Below are 27,523 nucleotides of genomic sequence, written 5' to 3'. Positions count from 1 at the left end.
ACAAACACATTTACTCTGGCAATGGGAGTGAAGAGATTTTTATAGAATCATAGAATCATGGAATAACCCAGTTTGGAAGGGACTCACAGGGATCCCCGAGTTCAGCTCCTGGCCCTGCACAGAACAGCCCCAAGAACCCCACTGGGCATCTCAGACTGTGATCCAGACCCTTCCCCAGCATCATTGCCCTTCTCTGCACATACTTCAGCTCATCACCTTTGCAGGAAACACAGAAGAGTTTTATTCATAATGCATCACAAACTCATCCTTTATCTTCTACTCTTGATCTGATCTCAACAACAGAACTCCAAACCCTCAGCCAAACCTATTTATTTATTAATTTGTTACTCACTGTGTAAATTTGCCCCTGTTCCTATTCATATCTACATCTGATACATGATGGTGAAAACTGGAATGTTCGGGTCTTATCTGGGCTGATATTGGTGAATTGGTCATCACAGAATCACAAAATCATTAAGGCTGGAAAAGACCCCCAAGACCATCGAGTCCAACCTGTGACTGATCCCCACCTTGTCACCAGCCCAGAGCACTAAGTGCCACCTCTAGACCTTCCTTGGACACCTCTGAGGATGGGGACTCCACTTTCCCTGGGCAGCCCCTGCCAATGCCTGACCACCCTTTCCATGAAGAAATTCTCCCTGAACTCCTACATTATCTACTCTTCAGCTCAACGTAAGCTCCCCCCAAAAGTGAAGAAAATTTATATTTTTAAAAGTACAGGCTTTGGGTTGTTTTTTTTTTTTCCATACTTATTAGAAAATTGAAGATTAAACTAAATATATAGAGAAGGTGGATCATAATTCTTAATGTAACCTTCAATTTTATTTATATATATATATATATATGTGTGTGTGTGTGTGCATATATATGTGGGAGAAGATGTTTGTGTTGGTATTCGGGCATGGAATTTCAGTCATGGTTAGGGTTTATCTTCATATATATGTGTGTGTGTGTGTGTGTATGTGTGTGTGTATATGAAATCTTTACTGACACAGGCCAGAGAAGCCCTAACCATGACTAAGCTCCATGCCCAAATACCAACACAAACATTTCCTTCCACAAAAGCCATGAACTGAAACCAGGTGGGAGAGGAATAGACATGAAGCAATGTTATCCTTATCCACATTCAAAATTTCCAGAAGTGGAGCTGTGACAGGTAGAGAGACTTAACTGTTTTCAAACAAAAAAGGAGACAGCATTAGGTTCTGGAATATTCAGGTACATATCAAACAATATTCATTGGATCATTCAATTGTATCTAGAAAGGAACTCAGGACCTCATGTTGTCCAACTAAAAAAGGAGGATCAGCTCTTATGTAAAATGGCTATCACAAACTTTTCTGTAGATTTTATTGCAAATTCCCTAATGCATTTACTAAAATCCAGTTTTCATGCAGTGATGTTGTAAGGTGAGCAGGGATTTAGATGTAACTCAAGTTGAAATACAGGCCTAAGCTAAAATATCTAGGAGGCATCCATGGCAAATAGTTTGAGAAATTACCATCGATAAGTCGGAATTGCAACAGAAAATAAAATGGAAGGTTATGCAGAAATGTAAAATATGATCCTTGCACAAAACACAGAGAGAGATGGGTCAAGAGATGAGCTCTTTGTGAGCTGAGGTTCTTACAAGTTTTCTTCTGAATTAAGTTCCCTGTACATATTCCAGCTTGAAAGTCAGCATAAGTGCTTGCGTTCATATGTATGTAAAAATGGAAAAGAATTATCATTCTCTTCCAAAAACTACATTTTTGTACTGCAGTCTATGTGACAAGGAACAAATATGGGGTCCTGCACACACTGGAACGGCCACCAGGGCCAAGGAAACCATATTGGAACACAAATATAAATCCCAGCACCTCCACAGAAATCAAACACCTTTCCATCCTCACGTACTTGGCAAGATGATGACGTCTTCCCCAGGGCCTGGGATGCTGCCACTGGATCCACCCCAGCCTTTTCCCACACCATTCCACGTCTCTGGGAGTGACCATTTCAAGACAGCACAAGAAGGAACTACAAAACAGAACACATAAAGACAGGATTATCATTTTCTGTAGCTGGAATAATTACTGTTTCTTTGATAGTCAGCATCTGTGACATTAACATCCTCCTTTTGTCACTGCTAACTGTTCTTTGTTATTTTCCATGTTTAAAGAAAACTGATTGATTGAATTCCCAGGGCATGGGAATTTCCATACTTTCCCAAAGTACAAAAAATTTAAAATTATTAGTGATCAACTCTTACAAGCTTGCTAACACCCAGAAAAGCAATTTTCCTATTCCAAGGGGTGACCAAGACCTGCCTTGGAAAAGCAGCTTGACCAAGACACACGGAAACTCCTGCTCCTTCTCCAAAATTTTCTTTTTCAGGTCAATCTAAAAGAAAAATCATGAGCCTTAGGAAAATATTGGAAAAAACTGAGTTCACAAGATGCAGCTGATTGACTTGCACTTGTATTTTAGAGAGCTAACTAGCCAGGCTCCAAAAATGAATTGCCCCTAGGTTTGTTGTCCCTAAGGAGAGGAAAGGAAGCTTTCAAGGGAAAATCCTGCACTAAGTTTAGTAAATCCTAGACTAATGCAGGCAGGGCCTCCCTCTGGAGGCCTCTGCAAGCACCTGCTTCTGTCCTTCCACTGTAAAGGGAATTCTGGCTTTTTTTTTTCTTGAGGAAAGCTTCTTTGGGGATTGAAAATATGGGAGCAAGCACATGCCAAAATTTTGGGGGCTAGACCCAGCTCAGTAATGTTGTGGTGTACAAAAAAAAAACCCTCAGTTGTTAGCACAGGGAAACACAGAAATTAAACCCATGCCGAGCTCCTTAAGTTTGGGTCTGTCTCTCCAATCACTTGTTTGTTCTGGGAGAAGCACCCTGCTGAAATGTCTCTAAACCCTTTTTCCACAGAAGTGATTATTGTTAATCACAACATAGCAAGGCAGCTAATATGATGCCTTAAGTTTTAGCTTTGACATTTTTCAGATTGTGTTCTGCCTTCGCGTGTGACTCTGAACTTCATATAAAGTGTTACCAAGTTCTCCTCACAGTTCAGTTGAACAAAACAATTCTTTTCCAGCCCAAGAACCAAGAACACCATTGCAGCTTCAGGCCCAAAAAGTGTGAACAACAGCAAATTGAGGAGAGAAATCTGGGAGGATGGGACTTCATAACCTGAAATTGTAATTGGACAATTAGCCCCAATATATAAATGGACCAAAACTTATAAAAGTGTGAAAACTCATGACCTGTCATCTCTGTTGGGTCCATCTTGGGTGGAGCCACAGCCAGGCTCTTACTCTGCCCAAGGTGTATCCTTTTAAGGCTTTTCAATAAATACCTACTTTATTCCTTTAACACTTTAACCCTTGTTCCAGGTAGCCTCTCTAGGCAACAATACCCCCAAATATCAAAACGTGGAGGTGTCCCTTGTCTCTGGTATATTTTTCTGTCTGATTCAACATGAAACTGAGCAGTAATACCAAACTGTGGAGCACTAAAATACTCTATAGAGTTACATTCTCCATGACTTTTCTGATCTGCTGTGTTATTTCCCAGGGAGAGTTTATAGTTTTTTATACTGTGGAATCACACATTTATCTTGAACAATAGTAGATAGGGCTCAATTAAACACCTAAATGAATACCAGGAGCCTCTGTTGGCTTGTTAGATGTACAAAATATTGAAGTGAACAACAGCAATTTACTCCTGAAAAAGCCATAAAAAGAAATGGTGTGACTCCCAGACCAATGTTTTCTGACACAGACTATCACATACCTGGAGCAGGTAAAGCCACTCTTTCCTTCTCTTTCAGTGTGACCTGAATTAAGTCAGCTCCTGTGACTGAACACAGACAATTTTAGGGAGTTACAGTAAGGCCTTTCAAATTAACACCAAAAAAAAATTAGTAAATCAATTTCCACACATGAATTCCTGACAACATTATATATGTCTTGCAAAAACATTTTCTTTAAGAGCAACTATACATGTTTTCTAAGCACTTTCTGTCCTTTTTTTTTTTTTTTTTAATGCATTGAGAAAGGATTCAACAAACACATTTTAATTTACAGATACAGAATGTCTCAAGACAACTCATTAGAAACAGCTAGAAAGAAAACATTCAACAATCAAAAAATCTAGGCTGGAACTCGAATCTCATTTATCCCACTATAAATCCACAGCAGTTCCACTCACACAAGTGATATCACACCATTGAATGCATAATGTATTAACTGGCTCAAACTGCGAAATATAGCTTTTGTTTTGTAGTTCGGTTTTGATTTTTTTTTTTTTTTTCCTCCCAAAATCTGGTATCTGAAAGAGATGCTTTAATTAGTCAGACTTTATAGACTGGAGACAGGGACCCTGTGTTCTCTGCTGTGAAAAGGGGTCAGCAGCAATTATCACAGTGGTAACCTTTGTGCCCATGTATTGTCAGCAGGAGAAGGGCCAGAATAATGCAAATCAAAGAGGAGCAGGAGAAAGCTGCTTCAGACCCAGCTAAAATCCCACCTCTTCTTTATCTCCAGTGGCATATAAAGGCACTTCCTTTCAGTCACCAGACTGGAACAACTGTAGGTTAAAATAGAAACACTCTGACAAACAAATAAATCTCCTGTCCTCTGCCCAGCCCCTTATGGTGACCCTAAAGTGTTATTGGAAGATTTTTTTTGGGGGGTAGAAGAATTGTATCAATGAAGCCATTGTCAGAAGTTTCCTCAGTTCCAGAACATGCCTGGAACTTTCCTCTGTGTGCATCAACCCACCAGTGGGATTTCATACCATATTGTAATTTACTTATTTTATCTTTAAACAAGTCTCTATACTTTTAAATTGTGGAACCCATCCTTCCCTACCTCCCTCCTTTTCTCCCAGTGCAACTGAGCAAATTTAAAATAACTGAGGTTCATTAATTTTAAGTGTTCAATAAATTAGTATGAATAATCAAAAAACTTGATTCTTTCTGATAATTACTATTTGATGTCAGTTGAAAGCACTCGATTGAGTTAGCAGCATATGCTCCTATGCCAAATGAGGCTTCCATAATTAAATAGAAGCTGATTCCATGAGGTTTTTCTCATGTCTGATTAATTAGTAATCAGGTGCCTCAGCCCTGTTCTTCAGTGACACCTTCTCTCCCAACGGTAGCTGGGATCTGATCCATGTATCAGTCAAATCAATCTGCCCCAAACCATCACACAGAGCTCACACTGAACAGCAGCGTGCATTGAACGGCCACAAGGTGAGCATTTGAGGAGAAAAAGATGACATGAAACTGCTAATTTAAAGCCTCTGACACAACTCTTGTGGCTTTCAGACAATACATCTGTGTGCACTTATTGGTTATGGTATTTTTCCTTCTCACACAGGGCAAAACAGTTGCCAAAGCTGATAAAACAGGCTTAGGAAAAACAAGACAACCAAGCCCTGACACTATCCTTTTTCACCTAAACATATTTTGTGAGGTTTGTTGGGTTTTATATGGTTTTGTTTTTTTTTTTTTTTTTTGCTTTCTTTTGCAGACACCAGAGTGAAATAATCTAATTAAGGATGTTTGTATTTTTCAGAGAAAAGCTGTTCTAATTATCCTGAGGGGACATAAAACTTGATCAATATGGTGCATAGACCTTATAACAGGGTTCAATCCCCTTATATGGTGAAGAAAGGAACTATTAACATTTAATTCATTACAGAGTTTTATCATTGCCATGTCCAGAGTCAGGGCAATAATAAAAGTTTCTCATATTTGAGGTGTCATCCCATCAGAGAGCATGACAATTCAAACCATTATAAGTTATTTTTACCCTTGATATGAGCATAAGAGTCAGGGACAGAATTCTCCCCAGAACTCTCCACAACCTTGTAACTTGTACAATTATTTACATCGATGGGGTGTGAAGTGCATCGGTTGTGAATCAGCAGTGTTTTGTTGCCATTTCCCACAAATACTCCTAAAAACTGATAATGAAAGATAAAGACCTTGGCATTAATCAAGGCTACAGTGACATAGTCCTTTTGGTGGTTTTGTTTTGCTGCTGAGTGCGTTATCACTGGGTTTTGCAGGACAGGAAGAGATACAGGCACTACAGATGAAGGACATCATTAGTAAACATTGAATTAAGGTGACTCTTGGCAAAATGTAGTTATAAGGCTCCAGGGTTTAGTTGTATAAAACCTTTATAAGGCTCATCAATTTTCTGCCTTATTACAGCTCCTCCTGGATGTTTGGGCTGTGGATCATAAATACAGCCCTTCTGGATGATACTGCTGGTAACTTTTCCTGGTTCAGGGCTCCTTGAGTGAACATGAAGGAGGAGAAACTCAGTCTTTTATCAGCTTTGCAGTGACTCGGAATTTTGCCTGTGGATATTGGGAAGGGCTGAAACTAGGATAAATGGCTCCAATAGCCTGACTTACAAATAACAAGCAGCTCCATGCTATTTAACATCAATTGGACTAACATCCATCACCAGGAAATCAAAACTTTTTAGACAGCACAATCAACAACACAGTGAGACACACCTCTAGAAACTGGAGAAGCCAGGAGAGGGTGTTTGGTCATCCCCTGTGAGGATCTTCTGTAGGAGATACCCAGAAGTGTGATATAATGAGGACAATGAATTAGGGAGAAGAGGTGTAAAATCCATTTTATATACATATAAATAGACAGATACAATTTTATTTTTATTTATATATATATATATATACACATAGATATGTATATAAGTGTTTGGGTTGATGGACACAGATTCTTGCTTACAGCAGATTGGCATTTGCATGAAATTCCTCCTGCAGACATTGCATAATCAAAAAATCAACCCTGACAGGATTATAAGGGCATTTCATCATCTTATTTCTGTAATTTCTGTGCTCTCTGGTTTCTCTGCTTGCCTGCCAGAAGGATGGGAGTTCACTCACCAGGAGAAAGTTGTTTTGTCTCTTTGTGCTTATTACAAAAATTGAGCAACTGAGGGAATGGGGGGGAGATGGGGGTCTCAGCCTGGAGAAAAAGAGTCCCAGGGAGATCCTATTGCTCTCTGCAACTCCCTGGAGTGAGGTTGTGGCCAGGTGGGTGTTGGTCTCTTCTCCTAAGTAATTAGCAAGAGGATAAGAAGAAATGGCCTCAAACTGCACTAAGGGAGGCTCAGGTCGGGCATCAAGAAGAATTTCTTTTTGGAAAGGGTAGTTAAGCATTGCTACAGACTGGCCGGGAAGTTGGTAGAGTCATCACGCATGGAACTGTTAAAAAAATTACTAGTTAAAAAAACTGTTAAAAAAATTACCACTCAGTGCTCTGGTCTGGGTGAAAAGGTGGAGATGGGTCACAGGCTGGACCTGGTGACCTTGAAGATCTTTTCCAATGTAAATCATTTTATGATTCTATGATTACAAGGGGCACCTCTTTGCAAAGAAATGACATTCATTTCATGGAGGTCACTGAGCAGCCCACATCAGCTCAACTGGCTCTCTGAAACAACTGATATGGGTGCATTTTATCTGGCTGGAAGAAAAGATTCATCCCTGTACAATCAGTCCTCTGTAAAGAATTAACTCCATTCTTCATGTCTTCCACCTAGGATTCTCCTTTACCCCCAAGCAATAGGGCTGCAGAGAATATCTGTGTTTATTTATTTTCTGTATTTTAATATTAGAAACAAACATTCTTTAGAGTGTTTTTCCTCCTATACAAAGCAATTACAGAAACCCACAAAGCCTAATGGAAGTGATATCATTCTTTAGGAATCTAGAAAAGACAATAAGTATAATCAAATTATTTTTTTAAGAACTATGGAAATTGTAAACCTGCTTCTGACACAGCAGTAATGTGAGGTTGAGCCTCAGGCTCTCTTAACAACTCACACATGAGCAGCCAGAGCAAAGTCAGCAGGATGACCCATCTGCATAAAAGTTGTGTCTACTGAAAAATGTATTTGGGATAAATAAAAAGTTTGATAATCCTTTCAGTGATGTTTTCAATAATGATGTTTTCTGTCCAGCACTTCAAATTTTAGGAAAAAAAGAAAAAGCCAAGAGAATTATGGAGGTGAAAGAAGCCAATACTTTGTTCCATCCTAAAATAAAACAGTTTAAACATTTCAAAAGGGAACTAAAAGGAAACAACATCTTTCTGGTTTTTAGCCAGATCCAGTATTGCCCAGAGACCTTAACCAAGGAGCAGTACCATGCTGTGGCGCCATATGCTGAAATTTGTAACAGACTTAAAAAGCTCATCATGTTATTATTGCAATTTACAAAGGATATTTCTCCTAAAAAATTTCCCAGATGTCCCAGTAGGATATTTCTTTCCACCACCCTTGTTACAATAAGTGTTGTGGGGTTTTTTTTATTTTTTTATTATTTGATTCAGCGTGGTCATATCATATTTCACTCCCCTGAACTGTGGTTGAGCCACAGCCCATGAGTGTTTCCGAGTCACACCACAATTGCAGGCCCACAGTGACCTTTGAGGATCACTTCTCTTAACACATGGGGTGCCCAGAGAAAATCAGAGTGATGCTATGAACCATGTCAAAGCAAATCTGGTGATGTAGAAATGACTGGCACGGGATGCTTCAAGCTCCCTAAGCCTCCCCTTCACCCAGAACACAAAAGGGACATGGGGTTTCCTGTCCTTCCACTCAAATTGCTTTAAAATGGTCTGAAAAGGTGATTTTTAAAGTGGCTTAGAGGCTGTTAACAGGGTTTCATGTATGTAGTTAGCAGTGACTACCTTTGTTAATAGGATCATTGCCCATACAACAGATACATTCTCTGTTACAATTATTTCTCCCCATTCAGCGCCCCCTGCATTCTCCTCCAAGCCTAATTTACAGGAATTACGATCCCAAGGCTAATTTACAAGACTCCAGCCATCAGTTCAACTTAACTCCTTTAATCCCCTCCATACGGTCTATTTTCTTGCCTTTTGTGCCAGACAGACTTTTTTTTTTTTTTTTTTTTTTTTTTTTTTTTTGGTCCCCCAAAGATAAACAAACACTTGCGTGATGCCAGGCAGTTTCGGATGGAAGAGGGCATGGAGAAAGCCTGAGGAAAACTCAAAAGCAAAGCAAAACTTCTGGCCAAAGTGGCTTCATTTGGCTGCCTGCTTCTTTTGAATAACAATATCTTCTCAGTCACGGCGTTTTCCTTCCCCTTTTCCCCATTTTCTCCCCCATGCAGGCCTGAGTAAAAGGCTGTGTGAATTCAGGAGCCTGCTCATTAATGAGCTGGCATCTGATCCGTATTTACCGACGTTAATTTTCGGATGCAATGCACCCCTGCCACTTCCCCATAGTTTGCCCTAAAAGGCTTTCTGAGGGGCACAAAAGCAGAGGGTCAAAAGTGAGTTGACCCCGGCCAGAATGTACAATTATTGCAGAGAGGTGGTACACCAGCAGCTGTCGAAACCCCACCGGAGCGCTTCCAAAAGTTGGAGGATGACTAATACGCTGGAGCTCTGACTTTGGGCAGGAAGAATTATGGCCCTCCCGAGCAGCTGCAATAATTGTCTTGCCATTGTCCCCCGGCCCTCCCTCCGCCACCCCCTACAAGTGCCCATTGTGGCCGCGGAGTCAAGTGATTTTATGCTCGGGCTGATGCTGTTTGCGCCCAGCTGCCCGAGCGCTGACACACGAGCCGGGAGAGGGGGGACCCGCGTCTGCTAGACGGGGCTGCGACATACCAGACCTTTTACATAAGTCAAACAGGAACAAATGACTCTTTATCAGCCCCTTCTCCCTTTGAAGTGGCGGCTGCTTATGGGCCCTTACAGCTTTTCCTCCTTAGCCCGAGCAAACATCCTCCTTTTGATATGCTACATGCTCATTATCTCTGCCCCATTTAATGATTTTTGATTGAAGGGTGGCAGCGCAGTTGCCAAGAGGGTAGTTAAAGAGGCTCCACGCAGTCAGGACAACAAGAAAGGCTTTCCTTGTGCAGCAGCCTAAATTTGGAGTTTCTTAACAGTGTGTTCTTGTTCTTAGCAGCAGATAAGGGCTGAGCGTGAAATTCTTAATTAAGCAGTAAATAGAGAGTGGGGTGTCAGCAGATGCAGCCTGTAGCCATGGAGACCAAGTCTGATGAAGGAGGGAGCTAAGACTCAACGCCGGCCCCGGGCTCGGGCATGACTGACAGCTGAAGAATCCGACAAAGCTTGTAAAAGGCATTAATTAGCTGGCTAATTATTTCATATAAATGTAAATAAAATATTATATTTTTTAAAAAAATTCTAAAAGAGACAACTTGCAGAGTTGGGCAGGAAAATGTTCTGATGGCCAGACCTTCTAGCCTTGTCCTCTCCAGGTGGGTGGGTGGACTGGTGGGGTTTTAAGGCCAGAAGGGACTATTGTGGCAGCTTTCTCTGACCTCCTACAGAGCATGAATCTTGCCTCATGAGGTTTCTAATAGCTTCTCATAGAGCTGGAGCATATTTCCCTGAAAAGAACAGCCAAGCATCTTCTAAGGACCCTGAGTGATGGAAAGTCCACCGCATGCCATGAATCTGCTCTGCTGGCTAATTATCCTCACCCTCTCAGCCTGCACAGCAGAGGGAAGGAGAGAAATCCCACACCAGGCCAGGAATCAGCTTTGTTTCAAACTTTTACCCCACACCGACAGCACAGATATTAGGTACCTGATACTGAATTATTGATCTCACTCCTATAAAAGTCCTTGCAGAAAATGTTCACAGCATGAATTATACATGTTAAGTGTTTTCATAAATTTCCCCTCATGTATGTTGTATTATTGTTTTTCTCTCTCTATTAAAATGAGGAACCACAACAAGCTCTCCATGTAATAAAAATCAAGATGAAAGTAAGGCAAGAGAAGGACAAGAAAGTCTCTGTGATGCAAGAGTGACATATGCCAGCCAGACCACTTTTGTCACAGTCTTCCCAAAACTCTCGTCTCCTCTATTTTCAACAGCAGAGGCCAATCTACAGATGCCATCCTCTGAGCTTTCCCATGCTGCTCTGACAGTGCAAATCAGGATATGCAAACTGAAATGCAGTCATCTTTTATATTTGAAGAAACAAATTTATACTGTTAGTAAACAGAAATAATAAAACATTTTTCTTCTTTCAGTAAATACTTGACTTGATCTCTGGTAAGGCTTAGACACAACAGCTAAATTTACAGTAGCCAATCTACACTTGAACTGTATTTAAATAGGACACAGACCTAAGACCAGGACCCTAATAATCTACATGGTTATAATGCTGGCCAAACTCCTGGCACAGCTTTGGCCTAGAGCAGGCAGACTCCCAGATGGTGCCCAGTACACCAGTACAGTTTGGGATTTAGCAAGCACAGGGATCTTTTGGAATTTGAAGCCTGGGTACATCCAGCCCCTTTTTAGAGTTAAAATGTTGAACACAATCTATGCTGTGGCAGTTGCTGAAGGACCAGAGGTGGACCAAGGAAGTGTGATCCTCAGACTGAGATTAAGTTTTGGTTTCCCCAGTTCTCCACAAATGAGATTTTTCACACTGGTTGATTTTCGCTGTTGCCAGACCAAGCTCAGTGGATTTTCTGCCCTCATTCCAGATGTGTCTTCCTCTCCACTGTCACAATGAGTGTTCTAAAGGTATCCTACATGAAAGAGCCATTTGCATGCCATCTCAGTAGTGCAAAATCAAGAGAAATTCAATAAATTTAATGGAACAGAAGAGAAAAATAATGTGTTAAAGTTAAAATCATCATCTTTACTTTCCTAGTATAGGCATGAAGGAGAAGATAATCTTCTCAAAGGCACCAAAATATACTTGTGATTTCTAGTTCTGCTGCTATTAATAAAGCCAACAATCATTACCTTGCCTTTGACATATAGAGCTTAAATATTTATAAAATTATTTACTTGAGAATGGGCATTATTGAAAATGTCCATTTCTTAAAAAAAAAAAAAAATTCCACCACACTCCATGATCTCATGTACAAAGTCACATAGGCAAAGGTTTAAGATGTCTTTGGAAGTTTCCAGCCCTAGAAAAAATTCTCTCCCAGTAATCTTACTGCCTTCAGCGGCCTCAGCCTAGCAAGATGACCACGTTTTATTAATGATACCTGTGATGTAGGACTGGCTTACAGCAGAGGTCATTAGTGGAATTTAACGCCTTTACCACTCAAAAAAACCCAATTCAAATACAACTGATGCTACATCACCCACTATTTATGGCACATTCCTTTCGTTGCTAGGTCAGGTATCAGGTAGATCAGTTAGGGATGGACCTGATGTGCACAAACCTATTTGATCAGCATTTTGAAGGACTTCTCACTTATTGAAAGGCTATTGAAAGCTAGCCTTGAGTAGATTCGGGGTTTAAATCATTGGGGTTTAAATTAACGAGACATCAACTCTGTCACCATTCTTGATCACAAATGTGGATTGCAACCCCCACACTGCACTTACCCAGATAGGTGAACGTCCCCAGCTTGCTGTCAAGATGCCAATCACAGCTCCTGTGGCGTCCATACAAAGGTACCAGCTGGAGTGACTGTCCCCTCCTTGTCCCACAGGACACCACAGCCTCCAGATGGGCAGGAAGATCCTTGTGTTCCACCAGCAGGTAATTCCCAGCCTTGAAGTTGCTAAATGTCACTGAATACTAGAGAAGAGGGAACCAAAAGAAACATGTCTGAGTCTGTGATTAGAGCTCCATGGAGTGCAGCATAAAGGGGTAAGGAGGGTGGTGCTCCTGGGAGGCAATATGTGTTGAAAACAGGAAAAGACATGCAAAACTAAGCAAGAGGTGATGGTAAATGCAGAAAAAATCAACTCCCCTCATCACCTTTGAAAGGTGAGGAGGATCAATGTCTTCTGAAAACTGTACTTCAACATGTCTTAAGGCACTAAAAATCCTGTTGGTTCCTAAGCACCACACTGAACTTTCCCCTGAGAGATTCAAAATCATCACGTGTCCATGGCCAGGTGGGATAGGGCTTGGAGCAACCTGGTTTGGTGGAAGATGTTAGGGGTTAGAACTGGATGAGCTTTAAGGTCCTTTCCAACCCAAACCTTTCCATGATTCCATGACCTTCCTGCTCTAGGTGACTACTGAGAACTTATCTAAGAGATAAGAGAGAGCTTATCAGTCATCTTATCTAAGCCTATAAATAGAGAGAGACTTTCTCAGTGCACTTAACTCTATTTTTTTTTTCTCTCAGTTCATCTCAAGAGATGCAAGCATGATTATCTCTTCCAGATATAGTTTTGAAATTATAAAACCTTCCTGTGTTACCTGGAGCTGTTTGCTGACCAAAGGGTTGTCAAACGTCAACGTGTAAGTCTCTTTATCCAAGAGAAGAACCATCCAGCCATGCAGGTTTGATAAAGTATCAGGGACATAATTGACTGTGTTTGACTTATTCCTACTGTCAGTCACAGTTAAATTATATGGAATTTCTGGAGCCTCTTTTCTGCAGGAAAAGGGAAAAAAAGTAATTACATTTTTACATTGAACTCTGTTATTCTGCAATCTGTACAGTTCTATTTTTATTTGAATTACAGTAGCTATGCTGGATCTCCCCTAGAATGTGTCTCCATTTTTGTAATTCTTTATAAATGCCATAAGAAACAATATTTTGCCCCAAGTGCTGTAAAAAGAGAAAGAGAAAAAGAGAGATGCAGCACGTAGGAGTAAAGAAAGAGGAAAAGAGTAGAGCAGGGGCAACAGCCAGGATACCAACTTCTACACTGCCAGAGTAGTTTCCCCCCACCAGACTCATGGGCCTCAGATCCAAATTTTAGGATCTTCATGAAATTTGGTGGAATCTTCTTATTAGCCTCAGCCCAGGCTGGGTGGGGCTTGGAGTAGCCTGGTCTGGTGGAAGGTGTCCCTGCCCATGGCAGGGGATTGGAATGAGGTGATGTTTAGGATGCCTTTCAACCCAAACCATTCTGTGAATCTGTGCTTATTCACTACCAACTGAGTGGTCAAAAGTTTCAAAAAAATTCCTATGTAATTCAAAGAGCTGGTCTCTGCCTGCAGTCAAAGCTGGGGCTGCTGAGGGCTGATTAAATTCTTCACAAAATTGGTGAACTTTTAGTGCAGCAGTTCTTCTGAGCATCCAAATGAGAACTCAACCCCCTTTTTCACTATAACTTGGCCCCCTAAATTCTGACCAGTCTAGGCAGGAGAAAAAACCCTTATTGAACAGATCAACATTAGCACTGATACCATGAGGAGTCATAAACCCTTTAGATTTAAGGTTGTAGTAGATTCCTCTCATTTTGGCATTTGAGATGACAATAAGCTTTAAAAATCCCCTCTTTTAAGCATCTCTTGAATAATATTTCTCAATATTTGAAGCATTATCTTACAGCTACACATCTCAGCATATAGTCTAACCTCTCAGACTGGATATGGCTTACTAACCCAAGACACTACTAAAACTCATGTCATCCTGCAATTTGCCAGTATTTGCAATTTTTGGTTGGTTTGTTGCTTTTTTTTTTTTATCCAAGTGCTTTGGAGATGATGCAAAATCACCAGAGCAGTCATCCCAGATATACTTTCCTTTTCTCTTTTAAAATCAGTTCAGGGATTTTTAATTTTTTTTTGTTGTTGTTGCTATTCTAGTGTCTGTCACTTTGTCAAAGCGCTTTCTGGTTACCCAGAAACATTCAGCTGAGAAACAGCAGTGGCAAAGCGAAGTGTGAATCAGCAAAGAATCACTCAACCAGAAGATATTGGCAGACCAATGAAACTGGAAGGAGTTTATAAGGCTTAAACAGCTTTTGTACCACTAATAAACCTCCTGTTATGGGCATTAACTGGACCAGGATATTAGGCTGCTAATTAAGCAAGTAAATGACAACAAGCACATTATTGCCACAGCTATCAGCACCTGCACAGGTATTCTTACAGCAGAAGAACACCACACGAAATGCAAAATTCTCTTGCACATCAGAAGGAGCCTTATTGAGTTGCAAAGATGCCCAGTGTCACAGCAAGTGACAGACACTCAGACCCATCCTCTCTGCAGCATAAATTCACATGGTTTTACTCTGTATTTATTTTAATTTTCATCACCAGAGGATTCTGAAGAGAACAGCTTGAATCACTTTTACTGGGGGACTCTCCCCAGTACTTCCAGGAGAAGTAAAGACAGAGAAGAAAGCTTGGAAAGGACAATCCTTCTGGGATGCAAGTCTAACCTGTTAGAAAGTTATGTGGCAATTCCACACCAGACATGTAAATCCAACAGCTAGTGAATGGAAATGTGAATTCACTGACTAGTGAATTAACTGTGAATCCATTTATGTTGGAGACCAATATTTAGAAGACCCCAAATAAATATCTTAAACTGCATAGTGAACTTCCAGATGGCTACAGTGAAGTGAAATATAGCTTTTCATCTGTGTCTACTTATAACAGACAAGTTATAGAATCATAGAATCATTTAAGTTTGAAAAGACCTCTGAGATCATTGAATTCAACCACTAACCCAACACTGCCAAGGCCACCTCTCAACTATGTCCCAAAATGCCACATTTACATGTGTTTTAAATCCTTCTAGGCATGGAGACTTAACTTTATTTTTAGAGAGTTATGAGCACCACTGCCCCACAAAGCCCATTTCAATGCCTGACCTCCTTTTCCATGAGAAAATTCTTTCTAATATTCTATCTAAACCTCTCCTGGTGCATCTTTGAGTCATATACTCTTGTCCTGTGCCTTGTTCCCTAGGAGCAAAGCTTGACCACACCTCCACACTCCGTCCCCGACTGTCCCCTCCTGTCAGGGAGTTTTGCAGAGACAGAAGGTCCCCCTTGGACCTCCTTTTCTCCAGGCTGAGCCCCTTTCCCAGCTCCCTCAGCTTCTCCTGGTGCTCCAGCCCCTTCCCAAACTCTGTTCCCTTCCCTGGACATGGTCCAGCCCCTCAATATCCCTCTTGTATGAGGATCCCAGAGCTGCCCCAAGGCTGGAGGTGTCCCAGCAGTGCCAGCACAGGGGACAGGCACTGTCCTGTTCCTGCTGGACACACCAGTGCTAGGACAGCCCAAGTGCCATTGGCCTCTTGCCCATGTGGGCACACCTGGCTCATGTCCAGCTGAAAGCCTGTTCATGACCCAGGAAGGAAAAGGAGCAGGAGATACCTTATGGCCTCGAATCTCTAGGGTTTTCCGGACCTGGAATGTTGTGTCCTTGTCTTTTACATGCGTTGCTTGAGGTGTTGCCACCCATAAATTCATTTCCGACTCCTGACAGACTGCCCACAACCACACCAAAAATTTGGGGAACGTAGAAAGCTTCTCAGCTCAGTGTACAAGTTAACCACTGCAAGGACACAATAAGCCTGAGATACATCCCCTTGAAAGGATGTCAGTGTGTTGTTTTTTCACATCCATGCCAAAAAGGCACCAAAATGGAAGTACCCTACTAATGGAATTACCAGCCACAATTAGCACCATTTCCATTTGCCCTAAATAGCCAGTGATTTCACTGTGCCCTAAATAGCCACCAATCTACCTCTCTTTAATGCTAATGAAGTAGAAGAGCGCTGGCACACAGGAGTATTTCTAATTCAGAGGATCTGAGGGAGCCTGCACGCATCATTAACGTGGAGAGCTTCATTATCAGAGGAGAGCCTTCCCCTGAACTTCTCCTGGCTTTATTTGAAAGAAACTAGGAGGCAATGGTCTTAATGCAAAATTAACCCTCCCTTTAAACTGCTGGAAGCCTTTACAAACTGTAAGGGGGAAAAAAAGGATGACTCATTGTAAAGGCTGTATTTTTTATATCGAAGCAGGTTTCAATTAAGGAGCAATTTGCTTTAGAAATATGGCAGGATTACAGAATAGGGCTTTACAGTCTAAGCCACAATTCACCAATTGTGACTGTATAAACTGTTATATAATTTAGCTCAAATGCATTGTGCAGAACTGCTCAACAGATATGAGCCACAAAGGATTTGTTAAGCCAATCAACAACATGGAGTAGAACAAATATTAACTCTCCTGTTTATGTTTACCATTAACTTATTTATCCTAAGGGTCCATATCTGTGTGTATGAAGGCAGACACTCTGTTTAGCTCTAAATGCTTTCTGTTTGTGTAATAATCCATTATGATTATCCCTCTTCAAAAACAGGAAACAATTTAGCATTGAACTTCAAATGGGACACCAAATGTTTATATCAAGAGTCCATGTTTATTGTTGGCCAAAGGGAGGCTAATTCCAAATTATAACCATATCAAACACTTTACAGGTTTAATCTTGGGCCCCAGACCAGTTCACTTTATTTTAATTGCCAAGAACTAAGATTTTTCAGCTGTTTTTAGTAAATGTGTGTATCTTTGTTGAGATACCAAGCTCATTATTCAAATCTGTCTTTTATTATGAATCCTTAGTAGCAGAAATTTTTTTTCATGCATGAGTCTTTTAGGAAATAACCAGATCTTTGACCCTGATCCTGAGTCACCACCACAGGCTGAATTTTAAGTAAAAGAAAAATTGAGATGATTTCCCAGGAAAGAAAGGGTTATGACTGACAAGCCAAGATGGATTCATTCAGAGTAGAATTTCAGTTTTCTATGCCTGACTTCCAAAATCTCCTGTGTTCTTAAAACATTTCCCCAGATCCTACAGTTTACAAGGTGATGTTTTCAGGAAAACTAAAATCAGACAGAAATTCTGAGCTGGAAAGTGATTGGTAAACAAATAGTTCAAATGTCTGCAGTGAAAGCATAGCAAAGACCAGAGGAGGACTTCTTGGTCACTCCGCTTTTCCCACATCAGGTAGAGCTCTGAAGAGTCCCTGGAAACGTCCAGTTCCAGGTTGGATGTGGCTTGGAACAACCTGGGGTAGTGGAAGCTGTCCCTGCCATAGAAAGGGGTGGAATTAAATGATCTTGAAGGTCCCTTCTAACCCAAACCATTCTGTGATTTTTAGGATCAATATGTTGGTTATTACAGGGAGTCCCAGCTGATGCACGTGGCTCATAAGATCCATCCAACAGACTTGCCAGACTTCTCCTTGCCAGGACAGAAAGCTTAGGGTCAGTAAACGCTGCCTCAATGTTAAATTTATCTCCCTGCACTTAGAAATACCTCAGATGATGATCAAGCTGAGGGAGAAGGCTTAAAGAACTATCTTGTCTTGCATACTCATAACAGTGTGCAGGATCTGTCTTTGCTGCCCACACCCCTGCCTGCAGGGTGAATGGAAAGGTGCCCTCCACTGGGAAATAAATTTCTCTTAGTGGGATGTCTGAAATGCCAGAAATGCAGCAGAGTAAAAGCTGAATCTCTAAAGCTGAGATGATGAGTTGGTAACAGAACAGTCAATAATTTAGTATTTGCCTTCCATGTTACATCACAGGAGCTCTCAGAGGATGAGTTTTGGGGATAAGTGACTGTGTAAGCTGCCCCATGTGTAGGTACAATTATGTACATGGGGAGGACACATGGCCAGAGAGTGACTGAGGACACTGAGAGAAGAATTGTGGTTGTCAGGGTGTTTCACAGCAGGGAGATGTTCAGCTGTAGGCACCACAGAGAGTAAATATCTAAGGAAAAGCAAAACTAGAGTAACCATCTGAACTCTCTTCACAATTCAAACACACAGAGGCAGGGGGACACCAACCCATCAGCAGTGGCTGGGTTTGCAGCAGAAATGCATCACACAGAGAGGATGTTGGAGCTGATTTAGGAATGAAACCCAAAATGTTAATCTTTTGCTCTGCATCAGAAGAGGGAGACAATAAAAGGCTTGAACTACAAGATGGGTGCTGAACAAGTCCAAGGCTTCTCCAGTGAGAAAAGGAAAGCAAATTAGAGGGACCAAGAGGGAAACTCCCTTTTGGCAGGTGCAGCCACCAAGTGTTTGGAGTCCCCTTTGCCGCAAGGTGCTGCCAGGCTGCAGATTATTCTAATGCTCTCCTCTTGTAAAAATTATGCATAATGTGAAGAAACTTTGAAAGTCACTTAATCATGTTATGACAATTTTTAAATGAAAATTTGTTTTAATATTAATAGAGATTCATAGTTTCATGATAATATGGGTAGTGGTGGCATTTGGAGCAGCCGTTTCTAGCCTGCAGCCATGCTGTGCTGTGCCATAGCATAAGCTGTGCTTCAGACTACTCAATAACTTTCTCACATATAAATTTATAAAGACTTTTATAAGCTCCAATTACATTTTTAAAAGACATAAAACCCCTCTTTAAAGTCTGCTTACGTGACACATTAGTTTAACTTTCAACTGGACTTTGTGTTGAAGGGTTTTGTTACAGCAGAAATGGATCCCCATTTCCCTGGAAGTTGTTAAGTGAAGTAGTTCAGGACAGAGAGTCACAAAATGTTCAAAATAGTAGTTCTCCTTTTCAGAAAAGAGCTTCCATACTTTTTCTGTAACAAAACACTCTTTTTCTCCCAGACACATAGTCTATTTTGGGGAAAAGTGTCAATACAACACATGCATCCTGGTAAATTAAACAGCACAAAGATAAAGAGTCAATTGCCCATATTGTATCATTAATAATTAAAATTGTTCCAGACATTCTTTTAGCTGGTACCAAACAGCCCTATCCCTGACAGCTCCCAGGCAGGGAATCTTTCCTAAAGGTTAATGCTGATGCAATATCCCTGATGTTTTGGAGACTGAGATGGTTACAAATATGGCCATGTCCAATCCTTGCCAGTTGCTCCTGAGGTTGGTGAGATAGAGGCTGTCATACTAGGTCTCGCCTCTTAAACTCCATTATTTGCCTCAATCTTCAAGATTTTTGGAGCTGGGATCCCATCCCTGAAATTCAGGATAAATGAAAAAACCCACCATATCAAGGTTCTCGTGCTTTTTTTTTTGAGGAGCACAGAAAATTCACGTTGCAGACCTGACAGGTCTCTTATTCCATGGCCTGGTAGAGCACAGTAGAAAGATTTCTTCCAGAGAGATTTTTAACACTTTTCTTGACAGAAACTAAAGACAGCTAAGCAGCAGTGCTTTTGGCTTTTTATTGAGGCAAGATGGATCCAAGAGGAACTTGTTAGGAAATTTTTGCCTGTCACTCACCTATCTTTATTCTCTTTACTTAACCTCTGCCAATTGCTCCTAGTCCTGTTTTGCTGTATTAATAGCAAACTATTCCCTTTTTATTGCAAACACTCTCCAAATACTACATCTGGACAAAATTCTCCTTCTTCCACCCCCTCATCCTCTGGTCATGCTGTAGATATTTTAATGACTTTTACTCCTCATCCCCTCCAGCTCCTTTTATTCCCCATACTGGTCCTCTTCCAGGTTCCTTTTGGAGCTCTATCTATCTGAACAAAGCCTTCTTGACTCACCACACTCATTTGGCTGGATCTGACAGTCTTTCAACTTAACATGACGGTGATTTGGCTGCTGGGAGCCGCTGAGGAGAGAGGATCTGGAAGCAGCACAGGGAGGATGCTCACAGTCCCTGGGGTGACTCTGCTGAGTACACAGTCCTCGGGAGGACAGGCTATCAGCTGGCTTCTTCTCAGACTGCCAAGAATCTTTGATGCAAATTGACTCCCAGCTAATGCAGACCGATCATAAAGAAGGTAAATAAAGGGTACTTGCATGAAATAAAACCTTCATTGAGAAGTCACTGATATGACTGATTCCATCGGATCTGGAATGATTTAGATTGGAAGAGACCTTAAAGCTCATTTAGTTCCAGCCCCTTGCTATGGGGAGAGATACCTTCTACTAGATCAGGTTGCTCCAATCCCTGTCTAATCTAGTCTTGAGCACTTCCAGGGAAATTCTCATGCAGTTTGCTGGGAAGACAAAATTTAGGTCTGGTTAAGTCTTCCAGAGTTAACAGCAATGGTGCAGATGAACTCCTGCATGTGCTTGTTCCTTACCCACCTTTTGATGCCAGGAGAAACAAGGTATATTAAATATCTTAACTGTCATGAATTATTAACAATTACATCGTGGCAGTACCCAAATCACTCTACAGGACCCAAAATCACTCTACAGGACTCAAATCACTCTACAGGCAACATTTAGAGAAGTTCCATCCACCCACACAGCATCAGCCCAAAAATCTTCCAGTCCATTTCATCAAGGTAAACACAGACTAGAAAGGTAATTAATTTCCCTAAGATCTCATGGTTAACTGCTTAGGAAAGACACCAAGCACAGCTTTATTTTGCCTTCTACCCAGTATTCTTGAAGTTACATCAGAATGACTCCAAACTCTTAAATTTTTGCAGACTTTTGGTTTCATTACGAGACACAGTAATCACATACAAAGCCTCCAGGTAACTCAAAGTCTTATAGTTTTCTCCTTCAATGGAAAAGCTGATTATTTTTTTTTTCCTGTTTGAGAAGGAGTTAGGGTTCTTTCCCTCCTAATTCTAAAACATTAATTATGAGGCAGACATGAATAATTAACAGCCCTCCACAGAGCACTTCAGGATTTCTGCCTGTGTACTACTAACCTGAGACAACAAAAAATGGATAATTGTTCAGATTTCAAAAGGAGAGTGAAATACTGAGCAGGGGACTGGGAAAGGAAGATGAGCATGGCAAGAAAAGCAGGAGTGATTTTTATATCTCTAAAATTCTTTTTCACCCTTTTCTTTATGTCAGAAATTTGCAAGTGTCCTCCCTTTGTGATAGAAGTGGTGGCACTTCTTGTCTCAACAGCATTCCTCCACTGGATTCCCTTAGCTGCCAGATGGTGAAAGGCAGGGAAAATTCCAGCTTGGGGAGACAAGTGAACTGGAAACTGTCCAGCCACCAAAGCTGATGGGAATGATGTGGCTGTACCCCAGGACTGGATTATTATTAGAGCTCTTTCTAATTTCCCAAGCTATCAACTACTTCAGTGTGAATGTCAGATTTGACACAGCATCTCCAGGAGATCCTTGTCCTTCTGACATGGAGTGACAGGCCAGGGGAGACAGCACAGCAGATTAAGAGATGCCACTGACATCTCTTTAGACCTTTTCTGGGACCAAGCAGAGAGGCAGCAGTCCTGGAACTGACCTCAGACCAGCAGCAATCTCAGAATAACACATAGAAGTAAAACCCACGCTGTATTTTGGGAGGTGGTACAATTACTTACAAATGAAGAGCCATACGGTGGAAAACAAGGTCACTGTCACAGACACTGCCACCAGAAGCTTGGCTGAAGTTGGCACTGGCTGTGCAAGATGCAGCCAGGATATCTGTGGAAGGCAGGATGTGACTTCCCTTCTGTCCCGTGGTGGAGCCGTCAAGGTCCTCAAGGATGGCAGAGTGAGGAAAGGGGAAGGACACTTGGAAAGGGGAATTGGTGAAGGTCAGATGTTCAGCTGTCACTGTAAACCCACCTGTGGGTGACAAGCAGGTAAAAAAAAAAATGGTCACCTCATGTAATGGGCCTGAAGACAACTCTCTGGAGGAAAAGAAACCAACTTCATTCCACTTTGCCTTTGGAAAAATGTCTGATGGGTCAACAAAAACAGGGAGATGTAGGAAAATAAATGGAGAAGGTTGAAGGAATAGCAATTGCTGTTGCAGACCAAACCTGCCCAGTACCCTGCTGTGACTGTGGTTCAGACTCGCCTGATCCAGGTGCTGCTCCTGGCCCTACCAGCATCTCCTCAGTGAATTAAAACACTTCTTCACAAGCCCCACAGCCAAAATTACAGTGACTCTTATAGATCCTGTCTGTCTTTTTTTTTAGAGGTGTGTACGTGGTATAAATGTACTTGACTCTTGTGTATATTTGCAGCACCTGGCAGAATAAAGCCTAGGCTGAGAAGTGAGTCTGGAGGACTTTTTCACAACTGAAACAAAGACAGCTACAAAAAAAGATGAATATTCATGAAGGCTAAAGTTTATGAGTGCATTAATATTTACAGAAATGTCAGAAAATCATTGCCCCATGGACTGTAACAAGTCAGCTCTGGCAGGAGTGCCCTACAACACATGGGTTACTATTTGACTGTCCTATTCCCAGTTTTAGCCTGACTAAGCCAGATTTTACTATTCCTCCTGTCCTTTGATCTCATCTCCTGAAACCTTTTTCTCTTCTATGTTATTGTAGGGCAGTCTTCATTTATATATAAATACATTTTATTACAATGCAAAAGGCAGTTGCAGCTGGAACATTCTTCAAAGGGCCTTTGAGTACCTCTTCAAAGCTCAGAAGGATCCTTAGTTTATGCATTATCTTAGGCAAATTCACCTCAGATTTAGGCTGGCCTGAGGTAGCAGTTTGGTGAAATTCTGCAAGGCTGTGTCACAGCTTTTAAAGAAATCATCACTCTTGAAATTTTACCTCTCAAAATGAAAATGCAGAAACAAGGCAGTGTATAAAACCTGTTTCTACTGAGAAAACTGCATCAGTGCAAAAATCAGGCTATGTTTGTCTTAAAATAAATGCAATATGTGTGATGAAGTCAACTGAGTGATGAAGCCATATCCAGAAAGACTGGGGAGAACCTGAAATCTCAGCCCGTGCAGAGGAGTTATCAATGTCATATGTGAAAACTATGAACATATAATTGGAGGGGAAGCTAAGGATTTTGGAATCCTGAGAAATAAATACAAATCAGACTCACCCTGCCCTTGGTAACAGCCAGAACAAGTCCTGATAGCTGTGCAAGTGCTCACATTAAAGTTCCTGAAAGCTGTATTGGAGATGAAGAGCTGGTATCTTTTGGGAGTCTTTAGTCCTGCAGACATACAGTTCCTGTCCTGAAGTGAAGAAATTAAAGAAATATCACCATGTGAATCATAGAGTGCTAGAATGATTTGGGTTGGAAAGGATCTTAAAAATCACTTCATTCCAACCTCCTGCCATGGCAGGGACATATTCCAAAAGACCATGTTCCTTCAAGTCTTGTCTAACCTGTCCATGAACATTTCCAGAAATGGAGCATCCAGGATGCCGCAGCTGGGAATGCAAGAGTGTGATTACCCATAATTGTGGAGTTTAAAGGACAGATGTAAGCTATTGTTTGGCAAATTCTGACAACACCTATCTGATTCCCCACTTGAAGCAGGTGATAGCATCACTTTAAGGGCAGCTTGTTACCCTTTGTTTGAGTTGTTGCATAGTAGTTATGATTGGACATTTCCTGGGGAGAAAGAAACCACCTAAAAGCCACAGTGTGTGGATTTTTACATCCCTATTTTACTTTACCATTTTTCCTACTCTGCAAAGATGACCATTCTGTTCTAAGAAAAATCTGAGCACTGAAATTCAAAGGGATTTTGTGTGATTTGGCATGGGGACACACGCAAGACAGGTTCTCTGAAAATCTCTAGAAGACTTCAGGGTCTATTAGAATTTAAAGAATCAGAAAGGAATAACAAAAGCCACGGGAGATGAAAAAAAAAATTGACAAACTGGATTTTGGGATGATTGTAGTCCATGGCACAGTGGAAGTGTACAACCCTCTGCCAAACTCCCTTGAAAATGGGCTGGAAATAGAGTTAGTGAGCAGCCTGGAGGAAGAAGGGCTGGCAGGAGTCTGTGATACTGTTTCTGAGGCCAATGAATACTTGTAGAATATATCTCAAAAGCCATAGTAAAGAATCAATCAAGAAATCCACCCTATGTGAAAACACCTGCAATTGAAAAGAAAGAATGTAATGGACTCTTATAAGTAGATTATTACTTCAAAGAGAAGATGCTATCTTCAATCTTTTTAAGACACAGTGGTTCTATCAGCTATTTTATTCTGAGGCCAAAACATCAGGTGTGATAGTCCTGGTCCTTGGGCCATCCTATTCCAAGTCACTGCTAAGCAGAAATCCCTGGTTTCTGGTAACAAATTGCTCAGAAAATCTCTATTGGCTTTTTTCTTGCACTTGTGGTTCTTCCAGCCCATATGATTTTCTATATTTTTAAAATTAATTAATTTTATTTAAACAAATAGCAAATAGACCAGTGTGAGACAATAATTCTCCCTTGTATGTCTCAGAATTCTTGCTTTTTCCAGGAAGAAATGCTTGTCCTTAAATAGTTCCACAAAGACAATGAGTTGCTTAATGAGAACATGGAGGAGGCTTTCTGAATGTCTAGGAAGTTAACAAAAATATTTTGCTTTTACAGTCCTGGATTTAGTCCTGTCACTAATGTTTCAATGGGTCAAACCCCAACTTTTCAATGCCCTGATATTTCCAGAAAACAATCTTGTTTTGAAAACACATTTTTCCAAAAAGTGGAAGGGCTAACAGAGAGGAATATCCAAGGTTCCCATTAAATTAATGCCATAAAGTTTTAATTGATATTAAAGAGACATCATTATTAAAGGGAGCATTACATACATTAAGATGTAAATTATGACAAGGAGGCTCTTATCATGAGATAATCAAAGATAATCACGCCCCTGAGGTACTGCAAGAAACAAGGCACAGCGTGAGCGCCTCTAAATCTCTTAGCAAGTACAACATTGGAGCCCTTCTATGGATCCTGCAAAGCAAAAACAAAGACACCCAACCCTTGGTGTCAGAGAAATTCACTTGGACACCACTGGCACACTGCAAGGTTGGACAGGTGAAGCCAGAATTTTATCTGAACCATCTACTTAGAATAGACCTGCTAAGGAGGTTCCTTTCTGTGAGCTTCTAAAGAAAACTAATTTTAAATACTTTTTTTTTTTTCTGCCAGTCAGAGAGAAAATTAATTTAATGAACAACAATAGAAAACTGAACAGGGAAAAAAAAAAAGACCTCAAAATCATGAACAAGCTTCTGCGGACAGTTGTAACTAAAATTCCATTGTTATCCATGTTATTAATCTGTTAACAACCTGGTAGCACCCCAAAGGATTTCATCCAGCTGCCTAAAGAAATAGCATGAGAAGAACATATTTACTGCATAAATAAAATTACATTTTGTCATTGTTTTTCATTCTGAAGTAAAAAATGTAACTCTGTGTTCCAGGTGGAACAGTGATGCTGAGAGAGAGCAGAGGAAACTAAAGTGTTAACAAGGATAGAAACCACAGCTGGTGTTCCCCCTCAGTATTCTCAAATCACTAAACTAAATCCACTTTGGATACTTAAATAGTGCTAAATGCAAAAGGTATATTGGAATTTGTGTTTGAAAAGCTTGATTAAAGAAAAATTATGATTGTGCTCAAAAAGTAAGGTCTGGTGAAATTCCAAGATTTTTCTGAGACCATATCAACCCTGGAAAATAAAATATGAGTAGAAAAAAAATTTGCACTTGTCTTGCTAAGATCCTTCAGCTTTTTGTGTTTGTGATTTTGCTTTCAATATTGAACATTGTTTTAGAAAGAACATACAGGATTATGCCTTAGAGTGTGAAATTTTGTAGTAGATTCTAATGAAAATAGAAAAACCATAGTCCTTGTTTCAAATCTGCTTTAAAAAAATTTTAAAACTTCCATGCTGAAATGAAAAGATGCTGGAAAAAAACCCCAAAAACCTGTAGAATTGTTTTGGTTGGAAAAGCCCTTTAAGACCACGGAGCTCAAGAATCAACTCAACACTGCCAAGGCCAACATGAAACAATGTCCCAAAGTGCCGACATTTACATGGTTTTTAAAACCCTCCAAGTGATTCCACTACTGCCCTAGGCAGTCTGTCCCAACACTTGAAAACATTTCAGTGTAGATATTTTCCCCAAAATCCAGTCTAAACCTTTACTGGTGCAACTTGAGGGCATTCACTTATAACCTGTTTAAAATCCAAGCTTTTCCCAAGCTGCCATGGAGCAGTTTTCTCCAAATTCCTATTGAAACGTTGCTGTGAGACTTAAGAGACATTGAAATTCCTTGCAGTTCTTACCTTTTGCCCAAGGTGTCCATTTAAAACACTATCAGACACAGAGGTGTTTCCCAGGCTTTCCACAATGTCAATGCCAAAATCTTTGCAAGCAGAAATCAAGAAATGCTGGAGTTCAAGGTTCCTGCTACTGAAAATCTACATGAAAGGAAAATAAAAATATAATAAATATCATAATCAAATAATAGAATGCTTAGAAGGAGCCTTAAAGACTATTTTGTTCCAACCCCTGCCATGGGCACTGATACCTTCCACTATCCCACATTGCTCCAAGCCCCATCCAACCCAGCCTTGAACATTTCTGGAATGGGGCACTGAAAAGAAAGAAGATTGTTTCTAAAGAGACTCCAAGGAAAAAAGAAGAATAAACTTAGTTATTTATGAATTCTAGGTCAAAACCTACAAAGAAATTACAAGTTATGCAGAGAAAATAAACAACAACAAACCTACAAATCACCCTTCTTTTCATACAAATAGCCTTTCCAGAAAGGGTACACATCAGCCTGAAAAATCACACTGAAAAATTGGACACCTTCAGAGGAAGAGTCATTGAGATGGGTGAGGCTATAAAACCTTACAGAGAAACAAACACAAACTGTTCAGGTCATCAGACAGGAACTAATAGGCTCACAGGCTCCAAACTGTGACTATGGGAAAAAATATGACATAATAAAGGGTGGTGTGGCTTTTAAAAATCAGATTAATTAATAGTGAGTCATATTAGCTGGAGAACAAAGCTAGACAAATTCTAATAAATAAAAAGTGCAAAATTTTAAG

At 40.6% G+C, this 27,523-nt stretch overlaps 1 protein-coding gene across 1 annotated transcript in view; it reads right to left on the bottom strand.

The window, feature by feature from the left end:
• Nucleotides 1–27,523, bottom strand: part of PKHD1 (PKHD1 ciliary IPT domain containing fibrocystin/polyductin) — a 235,402-nt gene that overhangs the window by 90,749 nt on the left and 117,130 nt on the right. Inside the window, exons 45-51 of the mRNA XM_072926279.1 lie at nucleotides 26,750–26,884; nucleotides 23,549–23,684; nucleotides 22,066–22,312; nucleotides 13,256–13,433; nucleotides 12,427–12,622; nucleotides 3,795–3,860; nucleotides 1,918–2,037 (exon numbers count right to left, since the gene is read on the bottom strand). Coding sequence (XP_072782380.1) covers nucleotides 1,918–2,037; nucleotides 3,795–3,860; nucleotides 12,427–12,622; nucleotides 13,256–13,433; nucleotides 22,066–22,312; nucleotides 23,549–23,684; nucleotides 26,750–26,884 — 1,078 coding nt within the window. The remainder of the gene's footprint in view (nucleotides 1–1,917; nucleotides 2,038–3,794; nucleotides 3,861–12,426; nucleotides 12,623–13,255; nucleotides 13,434–22,065; nucleotides 22,313–23,548; nucleotides 23,685–26,749; nucleotides 26,885–27,523) is intronic.

The sequence above is a fragment of the Taeniopygia guttata genome, chromosome 3 (genome assembly GCF_048771995.1).
Source record: "Taeniopygia guttata chromosome 3, bTaeGut7.mat, whole genome shotgun sequence".
In the NCBI taxonomy this organism is placed as follows: domain Eukaryota; kingdom Metazoa; phylum Chordata; class Aves; order Passeriformes; family Estrildidae; genus Taeniopygia; species Taeniopygia guttata.
This window is presented reverse-complemented; position numbering and strand designations above follow the sequence as displayed.